Source organism: Ursus americanus, chromosome 24, assembly GCF_024610735.1.
Source record: "Ursus americanus isolate L20-20 chromosome 24, mUrsAme1.1.p, whole genome shotgun sequence".
NCBI lineage: Eukaryota > Metazoa > Chordata > Mammalia > Carnivora > Ursidae > Ursus > Ursus americanus.
In genome coordinates, this window is record NC_142150.1 from 30,582,377 (window position 1) to 30,595,749 (window position 13,373).

Consider the following 13,373-nt stretch of genomic DNA (forward strand, 5'->3'; position numbering starts at 1 on the left):
ACCTGGACTACTAATATTGAAGTGACTAATGCATAGCTGCTATTAAAAACAAGGTTACAGTCTGCATCGGCCCAAAACGAAAGCCAAACACCCTGTGAGGGACTTTCAGAGGGGCATGAGAGAAATCAGCCCATTGTTACGAACCAGGGAGCAACGGAAGACCCCTAGGGAGAAACAATGGTAAGTCAGTGCAGGAAAGGTGAAGAAGGCAATGTAAATTCAGGTCGTGCCGAAGCCAGGGGGGAGGTGAGAGCGCAGGTGGGCTGTGGGGAGCACAAGGAGGAGGCAGTCTGACACAGGAAAATCGAGGGGGAAGGAAGGGGAGAGGGAGGAGGTGGTAGCAGAAGAAAGAGAGGGTAAGATGAGAACAGAACATTTTAAACTAACCCAGCACTCCATTGTGAAGGACAAGTCACGAGGCAAGATACAGCTCAAAGGCATCAGCGCCACGTTCCTCCACTGCAAAGAGAGAACACGGCCTTCCAAACGTGCATGGAGGGACGCTATCAATCTGCACTGACTCCCAGAGCTCCCCAGGATTACTGAGGCTTTTCAACGGTACTAAGTCCCAGCAGCCTTGGCGTGTATGTGAAACTGCTTCCCTGAATAGACACCGGTGCTGGAAAAATAATAACCTGAGGGGAACACATTTCACTCCTGGGGGTTGCCTGGCGAAGGGAGTAGAGACTCTTTCCCTTCACAGCCAGTATATGCATCTACCTTCCCCAAGAGTGGACTGAAGGGAGAATGACGCGTGCTAGAAGCCAGAGGGCAGCCGATGAGAGAGGACCAGCAACCCTATTCCAAGTGCCACCACAGCTGCTTCAAGGCATCCCTGCCTTTCTTGCACGTTTACATCTTCCCCAGACAAATGAACCGCCCATTCAGTCTGCCTTCTGCTTCCAAATACACAAGTGCTAGTGTGTTTAAGAATCATATCAGGAAGGCAAATTGGTATAAAGGTTGTTTCCACCTTCTTCGTCGTCTTTGGCAGAGAAAAGATTTCTCCAATGCATCTTAAAGCTCTATTGCAAGGTGGCTCTTGGGGAACTATCCATTCAGCTCACGGAAGAGGAAGGTCAAAGGGGAGGCAAGAACTCTTAACATCCCAGACCTGACCAGGCTATGTCAAGATGGAGAGGGAAGAAAAAGGAAAATGACTGACAGGCTGTCCTATTACAACACAAAAGGAGAAAAAAAATAAGGCTTAACCACCTCTTTCTCTTACTCGTTTTGCGTGTTTGAGAATATCAAAATATAGGAATCAAAACAAGGGCCAAATGTCCAATTTGGTACAAGCCAGGAAAGCTTTCAGAATGGAAAGAAACACAGTGAATGGTTACAAAGGTCGGGAGCAGCAGGTCAGAGAATTCAAACACAGCAGTAAAACGGAGGTGTTTCATCCTGTGCGTGGGGCTGACCCTGCTCCTTTAGCTCACCCCCGCCCTCCAATCAACCTCTCAAAAACACCAGAAGAGCAAGGAATCACCTCTCAAGCCACCACATTAATCTGACAGGCAACTTTCAAAGGATCCTTATGGGAGAGGTGGGGGGAGGAAGAAAGTTTAGGCAATGGAGTAGGACCTCCAAGCAGTGTGATTCAAGGGTAATAAGAGGAAATGTCTTTAGGAAAATCTGGGTATTCTCGTTATTTCTAATCTCTATACCTACTCTGTTTAAGAGGAAAAATACCAAGCATCCTGTCTCCCTGACATTATGAAGACAGGCCATGAGAAGCCCTGCCACAGCTGCTGTTCATGCCAAAGCGAAATAAAAGTGCTGCCTACGGGGCGGCAGCCATCTTCTCCAGCCTGGCCTGCGGCCAGTGGGCTGTCTCTCCCCACAGGCTCCAGTGAATCAGCAGCACAACTGCCAGAGGTGGGGGGGCCCTGAGCCTTTTAACCCCGTTTCCCTCACCCCATCTATTACTCATAAATAAAAACTTAGGGGGTTGAAGCAAAAACGTCAACCACTGCTGCTTGGACAGTGGTCGACTTGGAAGCACACACAGCTTGGGAGGACAGGGAAGAAAGCAAGCTGAGGAGGTACTTACTCAAAGTCCTCAAACTCCAAGTCGGTTCCCTCTACTGATGGGCCCTGGTTGTCTGAGGAAGAGGAGGAGGTGGAAGTACGGAGACGGTTCTGCTGATAGCGCATGGAGCGCTGGCGAATACTGTCTCTCCGTGAGAGATACTGGATCATCCTCTGGGCGTAGTATGCAGCAGGAGATAATCTGAGAGAGACAGAGATGGACAAACACAAACTAGCACTAATGTGGGGAATACTGAGAAAGACAGTAAATCCAGCTCTCCCGTGACATCTCCCTGCTGAGGCAAACTCCGGAGACATGAAAAATAAAGGGCATTTAACTCACCAGGAGGTCTGTACTGCACAATATGCTTATCAGACTACCACCAGTGTTTGTTCTGAGAGAAGGCAAAGAAGCTGTTTAACCAGTCATCATCTGTTCAACAGCTGCCCCCTCCCAAGTGGATAACACTGGACCTTCCTTTTTAGTTTCTTAAGGGACCCCTCGTAGCTTCTCAGGGTGCCCTTCATACAGATTCACGGCCTTCTTCAATCATCCACACTCAAAATAGAAGAAACGAAAAGAGACCACAGCAATCATCTACAGGCCAGCTCTTCTTTCATTTTACACAGGACGAAAGAGGCCAGGAGATGGCAAACCGGGCATGACTAAAGAAGGTACCATCTTCACTAGGAAGTCCTTCTTTTCCAACAAATCCACAAAGCTCCAGATTTGTCCTAGCTCCCTAAAATGAGCTCTCTGAACCTCTCAGATCTACAGATTATTCACAGATATTTGTAACACAGAGAAAATATTCAGGATCGAAAAAGCGAGTAAAATATACTCAGGAAAACAAAACCTAACAGGGAAAAAAAGATTTTTCTGTTTCTTACAATGCAGCATCAGAGGCTACACGGGCTCTAAGCAATAGCAGAAGGCAACAGTTATTCCTTTTTCTTCTCCCTTACCATGGCTATTCTCAGTGGATAATTAGTCTAGACCTCTATTCTTCCAACTGTGGCTTAGTGTCTTCATATTCCATGAAAACATCTAGTGTCTCATACAATTCATCACATTCCTTTCTTTCTCAAGTTTTTCCTCCATCTTTCACAACACTGCTACATACTAAGAAAGTGAGAGAAGAACAATAATAGAAAAACGTTTTATATATAATATTAAGGGGATTACTAAGAAATTTCCAGGTTTAAAACTTGCCTGAGGCACACACTTTAACTCAACAATTCCACTAGGAATTTTATCATATGGAAAAACACAAGGATACAAAGATATGTATATATATCTGTATATGTTGTTAGCATTAGTGAAAAACTGGGAAACATCCCAAATGCCTACCAACAGATTAAATAAACTATATCCGTACAAAGAAACACTATGTAGTTATTAAAAAGAATAAGTCATCCCTATATACACACAAGAAAAACCCTCTAAAACAAAAATTTAAGTGGGAGAAAAACTGAAGAATGGTATGCATATACTAATATGTATATAAAAACATGTATTTCTGCAAAAAATTAAAAGGAAACACAGCAATCCTAATGAGGATTCCCAGGAATCTTAACTTCTACAATATTTGAATATACAAGGAAAAAAGCATTTATACATTTTTTTAATGGAAATCTGGAAAAACTGATTTGAGAATGGAAATAGTAACAGTTACATCCAATGATAGGAAAAGTATTTACAAAATCTTGCTGCCTGACTTTTCATTACCCCTGGACAAAGTTTCTGGGAAAATCCTCAGTAAATCTACTGACTCAGGCCAAAGAGATTCTGTGGTCACCTTGCTACAGGAACTAAGGCTACCTCTGAAATGCCAGTCATCAGAGGTGGTATCCTTCTGGCCAATCGTCACATGGAATTCCCGAGCAGGCCAAATGACAATCTTTGGAACTCAAAAGTCTTTGTTATCGAACAATATACTGCATTTGGCATCCCTGAATCCAAATTATACAGCAAGTGGGCAAGGGATGCACAGATGCCTTGGCCAAGATCATCAGAGTACAAGAATCATTTCTTAAAAGTCTCAATGTCTGGAGCTTTCATTATCCATTGGCCCCCTGTTGCCATACATCTTGCAAGGATGAATCAAGAATCCCAAACTTTCAAGAGACAGAAGTCAACACTCTTGAGTTATTCCTACATCTACTAAATATACAGAAATCTTCTAGAAGTCAACCATTGATGGTTAAATTCTCAAGTGAATCAGACTAGAAAAGAATGTAAAAAAACATTACAAGAGCGGAATGAAGATTCTTTTTTTGGAACTGATTCTGAAAAGTAACCCTAAGTACACTCATTCCTCAGCTGATTCCTAACTAATGGGAAAATTATATTATATTATTGGTGACAGAAGTAGAAAGAATGTTGATGTGGACAATAATAAAGACTGCCCTTTTATGTAAGGACACAATTTCAGCACTAGGTAACCCCAATTGTTTAATTTCACTATAGGATAGGAATTCCCTAAGCGACAAAACTATGCATCGATGGTAAAGAAAAAAGGATTCCTGGCACAATTATCAAATACAAGTACATCCTGGCCTCATCTTTTTAGGTATCCAGGGAAGCTAAGGATCTGAATGCTGCAATGTCCCAAAAAGGCTTTGACCTATATGTATTGTGTATGGTGAAGTCTAAGAGGAAAAAGAAATTAAACAACCAGTAATGAGGTAGCAATCATACTCCTACCGAAGAGCTGGATAATCACCAAACTCAAGTGTCCCAAGAAAAATTTTTTAAATGTTTAAATCCGCAAGTTTTCTTCAAGGAAGAATACTTTCTCCCCAAAGAAAACCTATTCTGTGTTCAGAGGGAAAATGTAAAAATAGCAACACCACAAAGTATGACACTTTCTGTGATAAAAAGATCTGAGTGGGAGTAAATAAAAGATTTATTACATGAAAGGAGGACAAATAATGGTCTTTAAGGATCACTGTTAAACTTTGTCAGGCTAAAAATTCTGGGGACGAGATTCCTACTGCTGTCCTAAAAGAAACTCTTTTATAGCAAGAAATTCTCCTCTCAGTGTTTTAGAATAATCTGATTGATGCATAAAATCTCCTTCTCTTATTTAGGGCTTACTACTTTCAAGTGTGATCAGAGACTAACAAACTTCCTTGGTTCGGTCATCATCATCTCAGCAGCCTCCCCATGTTCCTTGATCCTTGGTTCTGCCATTTCGGGGGTATGGAAAAGGAAGTAAGAGGGTAATGGGGGAATCGTTTCATTAAGTCTCTCAGAAAGAACGCTCAGTATCATGACAAAACTGTGGCAACAACGAAATCACTCACTATCCCTAGAATCAACTTGGTCTCTGGGTCTTTCCATACTTGAAATTCTTAATCTAAAGTAAAGTTCATTTAACTTTATCTAACCTCTATCTGTTAACTTGCCAACCCCACCATTACAAATTACTCTTTCTTTTGGCAAAGCCTCACAATACGCTCTGGTACTGCTTAAGTAACGGGAAGGTTATGCCCTATTTAGGTCATTAACAGAATCAGTAAGCCTGGCTGTGACAACGCCAAAGGGCCGCTCACTATAAATAAATGTTGTACATCAACTCAACACCCCATTCTTGGTCCTCAGTCACCAGTATCAGGTAAGGGTGGGCGCTGAACGTGTCTAAGTGCTGTTTTAATCTCTTCAAGAACTCATCAAATATCTTCTGATGGGTGTAAGGTAAACACTTTAATAAAATGACAATTTGTTTTATTTAGATACCCTTTTGTCAGTCATCTCTTCCTTTAGGTCTCATCCAAAAACTGAACATCTGAACGAGCTTGACTTCTACCTTTTGATAGTCTAAATTCTCTCTCAAACGAGAGCAAGTAGGATTATTCGTTAGTTGGTTAGTTTTAATTTGTAAGTAATTTCCCTATTAATAACAACTTGTTTCCCCTTTGGCTGTCCATCTGAATGGCAACAGCCTCCCTGATCAGCAAAAAAGGAATACCCTGTGACTCTGCCAGTGGCCTCTTCAGGTCCCTTCTCTAAGTGCCCCACTTACAGAAATGAGCCCCAAAGGATAAGGGCTCAGTCACAACCCTCTGCCACCAGAGGTTCTGTTCACTTACCTGCAACACTTCCCAATCACCTGAACCACCTGTCTCAAAACTGTAACTGAAGAGTAAATGAGCACCAGGACCAGAGAGGCACAGAATGGGGCTTCCAACATCTTGGCAACCCCAAGGGCAGCCCCTCCCCCCCACCTAGTGCCATTTCTCACTTTGACCTTACCTCGCTGGGTCTGGGTAAATTGGGTGCTCTCTGGATCCTGCTCCATCATAACGGGATAATGAAATGAGGGAAGACTCCAGCAGCCTCCTAGCAGAGATTAAAAAAATGGCAATAATCCCTGTCAATTACCAACTCAGAGGTCATTCATAAGGGAAAAATAGGGGGAGAGATAAATAATATCCCCCTTTGTAGCTAGCTAACACCTGCTATCTGGGATCACACCCTTCCTACAAACTAAGTACTTAGAGACGTAAATAAATGAGCTACAAAGCTCCCACACTGGACACGGCCACTGTATTATGCTGAATACTGCTCTCCTGTGAGAAAGGAACAGTGCTTCAGAGACATGATCTTATTTCTCTTTGCAGTTATCTCCAGCAGACAAATAGGAGGTTGGGATCAACACAGGAGGGGAAAATTAGGCATACCCAGAGAGATTCATGGAGTGCCAACATGCATCTTGGTGTTTAGTTTCTCCATGTTATCCTAATCCACATCCCCTTATCTTCTACTCATTCTGCTCTGCCCACACCATTTTTGTGAGAAGGAGTACTCCTCAGGCTCTCTTAACAACTGACAAAAATCTTTAATTATATAATCTAACCCAATCATAAGTTCAACTAATCATGTCAATACACCCACATTTTATTGAGCACTTTTTTGGTGCCAGGCAAATACTAAACACTTCATATATATTTACTTACTTAAAAACTCACCACAATCTGGCAAGATAGGCATTACTATACAAACATGAGAACACTGGGCCTAAAAGTTAAGTATATGACACAGTGCACAGGGCTATTAAGTGGTAGCACCAGGACTCCAGAGAAGATCAACTCCAAAATGCTTCAAACCTCAATGCTATACTGTAGGACTTTCCAGGCACCACGCAGGTAAAAAGTGTGTATGTTTCCACCGTGAGTCCAACCTAGAATGTGGGCTCAGTATTACTGGCTCTTCCTGTTTTTTAAGGGAAGCCAGAAATCTAGACTTTTCCATGAAATCTCCTGACTGTTAAATTTTAGCTAAAACATTTTTTTCCCTCTTTGTACAAGGGCCAATTAAAACACATCTGATAAATGTGGCCCAGGGACCCCCCAGTTTGCCATGTCTGCCACACTGCTTCCCGACTCAAATGTGCCTTGGCAGCCAATCAAGCTCCTGCCATAGAACATGTTTCAAAGGAAATGGTCTCGGAAAGAAATGCATATTGTTCCTCTCCAGCAGCATCTTGCCTGGCTCTCCCGGGAACAGGTCTCCAGCTCCCTGCCAGACTCTTCTTTAAAGCAGATCTGCAGGATAAGGACAGCAGCTACCAATCTTTTCCAATTGAGTTAATTCAATTCACTGTTATTAAAACCAGCTGGCTTTAGGTATAGTCATGTGCAGTCACTTTATCCTAGCAACTGGCTCACCAAAGCATTTCCCCTAACAGCCTGGGAAAGAGATACAGCAGAGGCCCTGTCAAGCTGGCTTGCTACCTTTCCTGTCCAAGACAACCAACTGTTCAATGGTGCTTTCTATCTAACCAAGGCCTAATACTTCCCCACACAATTCACTTTAAGTAGTCCTGCCACTGAAGGAAGAGAATATTACAATGTAACCAATGAGGAAGAGAAGAAAGCAATAAAATACCTCTCTCAGGTCTGGGCTCTTCAATGATATCACTGTTGACAGCAGCACAAATGCTGTTTCTCATCAGTAGTAAGAGATACCCTCCCATTTAAATATGTCTGAAACTGGGATGCATCATATAATAATGTGACACAGTTGGGGTTTTTTTTTTTTGAAGATTCATTTTTTTTGAGAGAGAGAGCGAGAGAGCACGAGGGGGGGGCGTGGGATAGGGAGAAGCAGACTCCCCAGTGAGCAGGGAGGCCGACATGGGGCTGAATCCCAGGACCCTGAGATCATGACCTGAGCCCAAGGCAGATGCTTAACTAACTGAGCCATCCAGGCGTCCCTGACACAGTTTAACTGGCAGGAATTTTTTCTTTCATTAAGGGCACATAAAATAATGGTATGTCTTTGAGTCTTGAACTACAGAATGTTTGTAAGAGGAAAGGGTAGTGAGAGGTACCTATACTGGAAAAAAGAAGAAAAGTGAAATTCTGATAAGAGTATCTATTCAGGACATTTATACCATCTTAAATACTTGTCCACTGCTAATTAATTAGTTTTATAGGAATTGGGAAGGGGTTGAACGGAAGCAAGATCTGGGAGCAGCTGACGTCCCTGAACACCCAGAAGCTTATTCCATCCCAAAGGGCTCTGGAGTTAGCCCTGAGTATAACTGAGCCCTATCAGGTTATGGCTGCTTAGTAAGCAGAGCCCTTTGGCAAGGAGCATCCTGCAGAGTGACCAACATATATCTTTCTTAAGTACTTCTGCCTGGAAAATGATGGTGATAAGTTAGGAAGCCAGTATTACCCTACCCCCTACTACTATGCTAAGGCAGTGTCAGTATTTAGAGAGATGAGATGACTTTTTAAGGATCCTGTAAAGGAGATTCTTGAACTAGAAGAGTTTGGATTAGAAACTTTCAATTTTAATGATTCCTTTCTATAATCCTGCAAAGTCTACTTCCCACCCTGACTTCCTATCTTAATTAGAAAGACTTCTTTAGATCAGGGTAAAACCAAAATGTTAAGCTTTGTCTCTGGGGAGTCCCTGATGAGTTTCTTTTGGAACATGCATCCCTTGTGCCTACTTACTACAAAATCTGCTGGCACCATTTATGCTCCCCAGGCAATACAGTGGACTAGCAAGCCATATATAAGCCATATATATATATGGCATTTTAATTGCTAATACACAAAATCAGGAGAGCCAATTACTATGAATAGCACCCCCACACACATCACTGATTAACACTGAGTTCTCTTCAGTTACAATACAAGTACCATCTAAAGGAATAAAAAAAGACTTCTCCAATTGGTGTTGAACACAGAAAGAACTAGAGCTACCAGATGAGTAATGTCACCACCACTCCTAGGAACCTCAAAGAGAGATCTTTCTCTCCTATAGTCAGCTTCCTGCAAACAGCCGTCACTGGAGAAATGACATAAGAAAATGGGATGAGATGGCAGCTGTGCGCCTTCTTCTCTGGCCACCACAAATGTGACTTGACTTAACCATCTATCATGCAACTCAATAATGCGAAATAAGGCAGGACTTAGGAGGGGCTCAGACAAGCTTGTTCAAGCTTGAAGCTACCATTTCATTCTGTCCTGTAATCACAATTCAGAAATGTTTTTAAAGAGTCACTGAAGCCCTTGAAAAAAAACACACACCAAAAAAACCCTCTTTCTTTGCAAGTTTGCCTGGTTCATTCTCTGTACCAGTGGTGTCCAAGTGAGATAACCAGGGGTTGTGCTATTTTGATCCACTGGAGAACAGAAAGAAAATATCAGAACTTTTATAATGTATAACCATAATATATAATACACACACACACAGATTGCTCAAAAGCCTTTCACTAATAGTATTTTTTTAAAGTCTGAAGATCACTGCTCTATTAAACTATATCCTACTTTTAAGAAAATCCAACATTTGAAAGAATAAGCACAAACATATAAATATAAAAACTATACATTTAAAAGAATAAGCACAAATACATAAACATAAAAACCATAAATATAAAAAGATAATCATACTCATACATAGAGCAAAAGAAGAGAATGATAAAGCAAATGTGGTAAAATGCTAATAATTAGGGAATGTGGGTGAAGAGTATATGGGAATTCTTTGCACTATTTTTGCAACTTTTCTGCCAGTTTGAAATTATTTCAAAATTAAAAACATTCAAAAAAATTAAAAACATTCAATATACAAAATTGAAAAGTAAAGCAGTGAAAACTAAAAAGAAAACTTTTCATTCTCAAAAGAATTACTGACTTCTTAAATAGGATTTCTTAAAATAGCAAGTTGCCCTAGTGCCCTAAGGCAGGTTTGGTAAACTACAGGCCCCAAGCCAGCTGCCTGTTTTTATAAATAATTTATAAATATTTATAAATATTCAAACATGGCCACATCCACTCATTTATATATTGTCTATGGCTGTTTTGGGCTGGCAAGGCAGAGTTAATCCTGACAGGAACAGCCTTAAAATACTCACTACCTGGTCTTTTACATAAAAAAATCTGCCCACCCCTGCTCTAATATATTTGCTTACATAAAATCCCTTGAAAGATAAAGTGAAGTCACTAAGAAACGGAACAGAAAAACATGAAATCAAAGTATTACACACTAGGGTAAGTCAACAAAAATTAATATTAAACCCTGATAAAATCATTAGTCAACAGCAACACAATTCAAGCAACACAATTCAATTTAAAATTCCTAACATTTTAAATGACTACAGCTATTTCTTCCTTTCCTGATTAATACTCTGAATATGTGCAAGTGGGTTCCCTAAGATCCACTATATCCTTTGATGACTAGGAAAACAATAAAAAAAAAAAAATAGTGGAAGAAAGCGCTGGGAAAGAACAAAGTTGTCAAGGCAGAAGAGATGGGTCATCTCAAAGAACTTTCATTTCAAATCCAATGGATATCAGAGTTGAGAAGCAGAAAGTTTGGGCACCTTTATACATGTCTAGACAGAATGAGTAAGCTGGTGGCAACTCTTCTTTACTCAACAATTATATCCTGAAAATATTCTTTTAACTAGTTGTCAGATCACAGAAAAAAATCAATATCCTAAAACAAATAAATATGTTTAAACCTCCTCCAATCACTGGGAAAAATCAATTACCAGAACTCTGTGACCTATATGATATGTAAAGCCTGCTCCAAGAACCCAAGATGCCACTGATGCCCCATGCCTAAAGAGTAATTTCCCAGCCTGGCTTTGATGGCTGGGTAATATCTGCTATTTCAGTTCAGGGGAGCCAAGCCCAAAACTAATAGCTCCCTTCTGCCTAGAAAATAAAATCTAAATTCCTCAGCTTGGCTCCAATGCTCTGCAGCTGAATTTCACATTTCTTCTGGATATATGATACACTCTAGCCTGGTGGGTTTCAACCTTTTTGGTCTCAGAACTCCTTTAACACTCTTAAAAATTAGTGAGGACCTCAAAGAGCTTTCTTTTATATGGGTTTTATCTATTAATATTTACATTTGAAATTAAAATTCGGAAAAAATTTTTTTTAAGATTTTATTTATTTATTTGACAGAGAGACAGCCAGCGAGAGAGGGAACACAAGCAGGGGGAGTGGGAGAGGAAGAAGCAGGCTTCCCAGCGGAGGAGCCCGATGTGGGGCTCGATCCCATAATGCCGGGATCACGCCCTGAGCCGAAGGCAGATGCTTAACGACTGAGCCACCCAGGTGCCCCTAAAATTGAGAAATTCTTAACACAAGCACACATTCCATTAACCACCAGAGTGATAACCTTGTTACATGTCACACAGCGAAAACTCCACGGACACTTGTGGAAGAGTAAGAGTGAAAAAGACAAAGAGTGGCTCTGCATTATCACAAAAATGGTTTTGACTTCAGGAATCCCAGGCCACTCTGAGAAGCATTGCTCTAGCTAAACTAAACACACCCTCATCTCATCTATGTATTTAGGTTGGCCACCGCTTCTTTCTGGGAAGTTCTTTTACCAATTTCTGCCTTAAAAAATCCTTCAAAACTCAAACATCTGACTCCTCCATCCAAAAGTTCACACTCTCTTCCCAAAGACCTCACTGCATTTTGAAACCTCTCTTAAAAGGCCTCTGCCAAGTCACCATGTACTATCGTTACCTATAAGTATGTTTTGTCTCTGCTTCTGGACTACAAGCCACATGAAAGCATGTACTGGGTCCAAGTAATCTTTCTGTCCCCATTAAAACTCCTAATTAACATGTAATAGGAGACCAATAAAAGCCTGTGAATAAATCAGCAGTCCTACATAGATTTGGAAGAATAAGAAAGAAAACATATCTGATTGCCCCTCACTGACCCCATGACATTCAGACAAGGTTGATAGATGTCCAAAAACTCACACTAAAATTCCTGAAGGAATAAGGTCTTCAGAAACTGCTTACATCACCCTTCATCCCTGTGGTCACTTAAGCTGCTCAGGTTAAAGTGCTGACATAGCTGCCCTGATAAATGCAGTGCAGCCTGGTCCCTGGGAGGCTTATTAAATCATAAAGTCAGAGGCTGGCTACTTGCCTGGGAAACTACCACAGATGCTCCTGGATGGTATATTGCTAAAAGAGACCTCAGGGGAAAAAGGGCAATGTTTTTAGGGGGATGGAGGGGCAGGAGGCCAAAGAAACTTGGATGCACTACTGCCTTCTTCATTTTTGAATCTTGCTCTGCAAGCTCCCGATCTCTGCCTTGGCGCATGCCTGGGCTGGGAGATGACAAGCCCTTATTCTTTGTAAAAAATAATTGTGTGTTCTGAAATGACACCTCTATTATGATTTCCAAATTGACATCTCTGCTTTAAAGCGGAGGCATCCAAGCCTCCCCATTTCACACACTGGCAATTATCATTTAAGTTATCCAACGATAGGCACTCATCTGATCACTGCAGGGCCCCCTAGTTCTAGGGGTGCACTTACAGCACAATGTTGTTGCCAGTGAAGCCTGGCAGGCAATTCCTGCCCCTGCTGTGGGGTAGACCAAGGCAAGGTGGCACTGTGAAAAGGCTAACATCAAGGAAAAAACAGACATACTATAGAAAGAGCTCACAGTGCCTGTCCTATGGATCGGCCTTATTTTACTATCATCAAGCATAAACAATTCATGGGGCTCAAAACAATGCCTTTCACCAGAATGTCTTCACAAAACATGAACGTATTCCTAAATGCCTTTGTGCAGCAAGAGACAGATGGTAAAACATCAGAGCACAACATAATCACAGATACCAAAAGGAGAAAAGCTGGAAACAATTCATAATTGGTATACAATTGTGTATCTAGTTATACAAAAGTCTTACCTGAGAAGTCAGCCGGACCCTTCTGGGAATATCTGACCCTCTGCTAACTGTCTCGTAGGTGGATTTTTTGTTTGTTTGTTTTAATTAGGCTTTATGCCCAGCGTGGAGCCCAACGCAGAGCTTGAACTTACTACCCTGAGATCAAGAC

At 41.4% G+C, this 13,373-nt stretch overlaps 1 protein-coding gene across 11 annotated transcripts in view; it reads right to left on the bottom strand.

The window, feature by feature from the left end:
* Positions 1-13,373, bottom strand: part of AMBRA1 (autophagy and beclin 1 regulator 1) — a 164,477-nt gene that overhangs the window by 96,674 nt on the left and 54,430 nt on the right. For 6 of the 11 annotated variants that reach the window (XM_045808695.2, XM_045808694.2, XM_087854786.1 and 3 more), the window contains 2 exons: positions 6,290-6,376; positions 2,054-2,233 (listed from right to left, as the gene is read on the bottom strand). The exons of 2 other annotated variants lie outside the window; for them this stretch is intronic. In XM_045808695.2, the coding sequence (XP_045664651.1) occupies positions 2,054-2,233; positions 6,290-6,376 (267 nt within the window). The remainder of the gene's footprint in view (positions 1-2,053; positions 2,234-6,289; positions 6,377-13,373) is intronic. 3 more of the 11 variants (XM_045808697.2, XM_087854785.1, XM_087854787.1) reach the window with 2 other exon arrangements.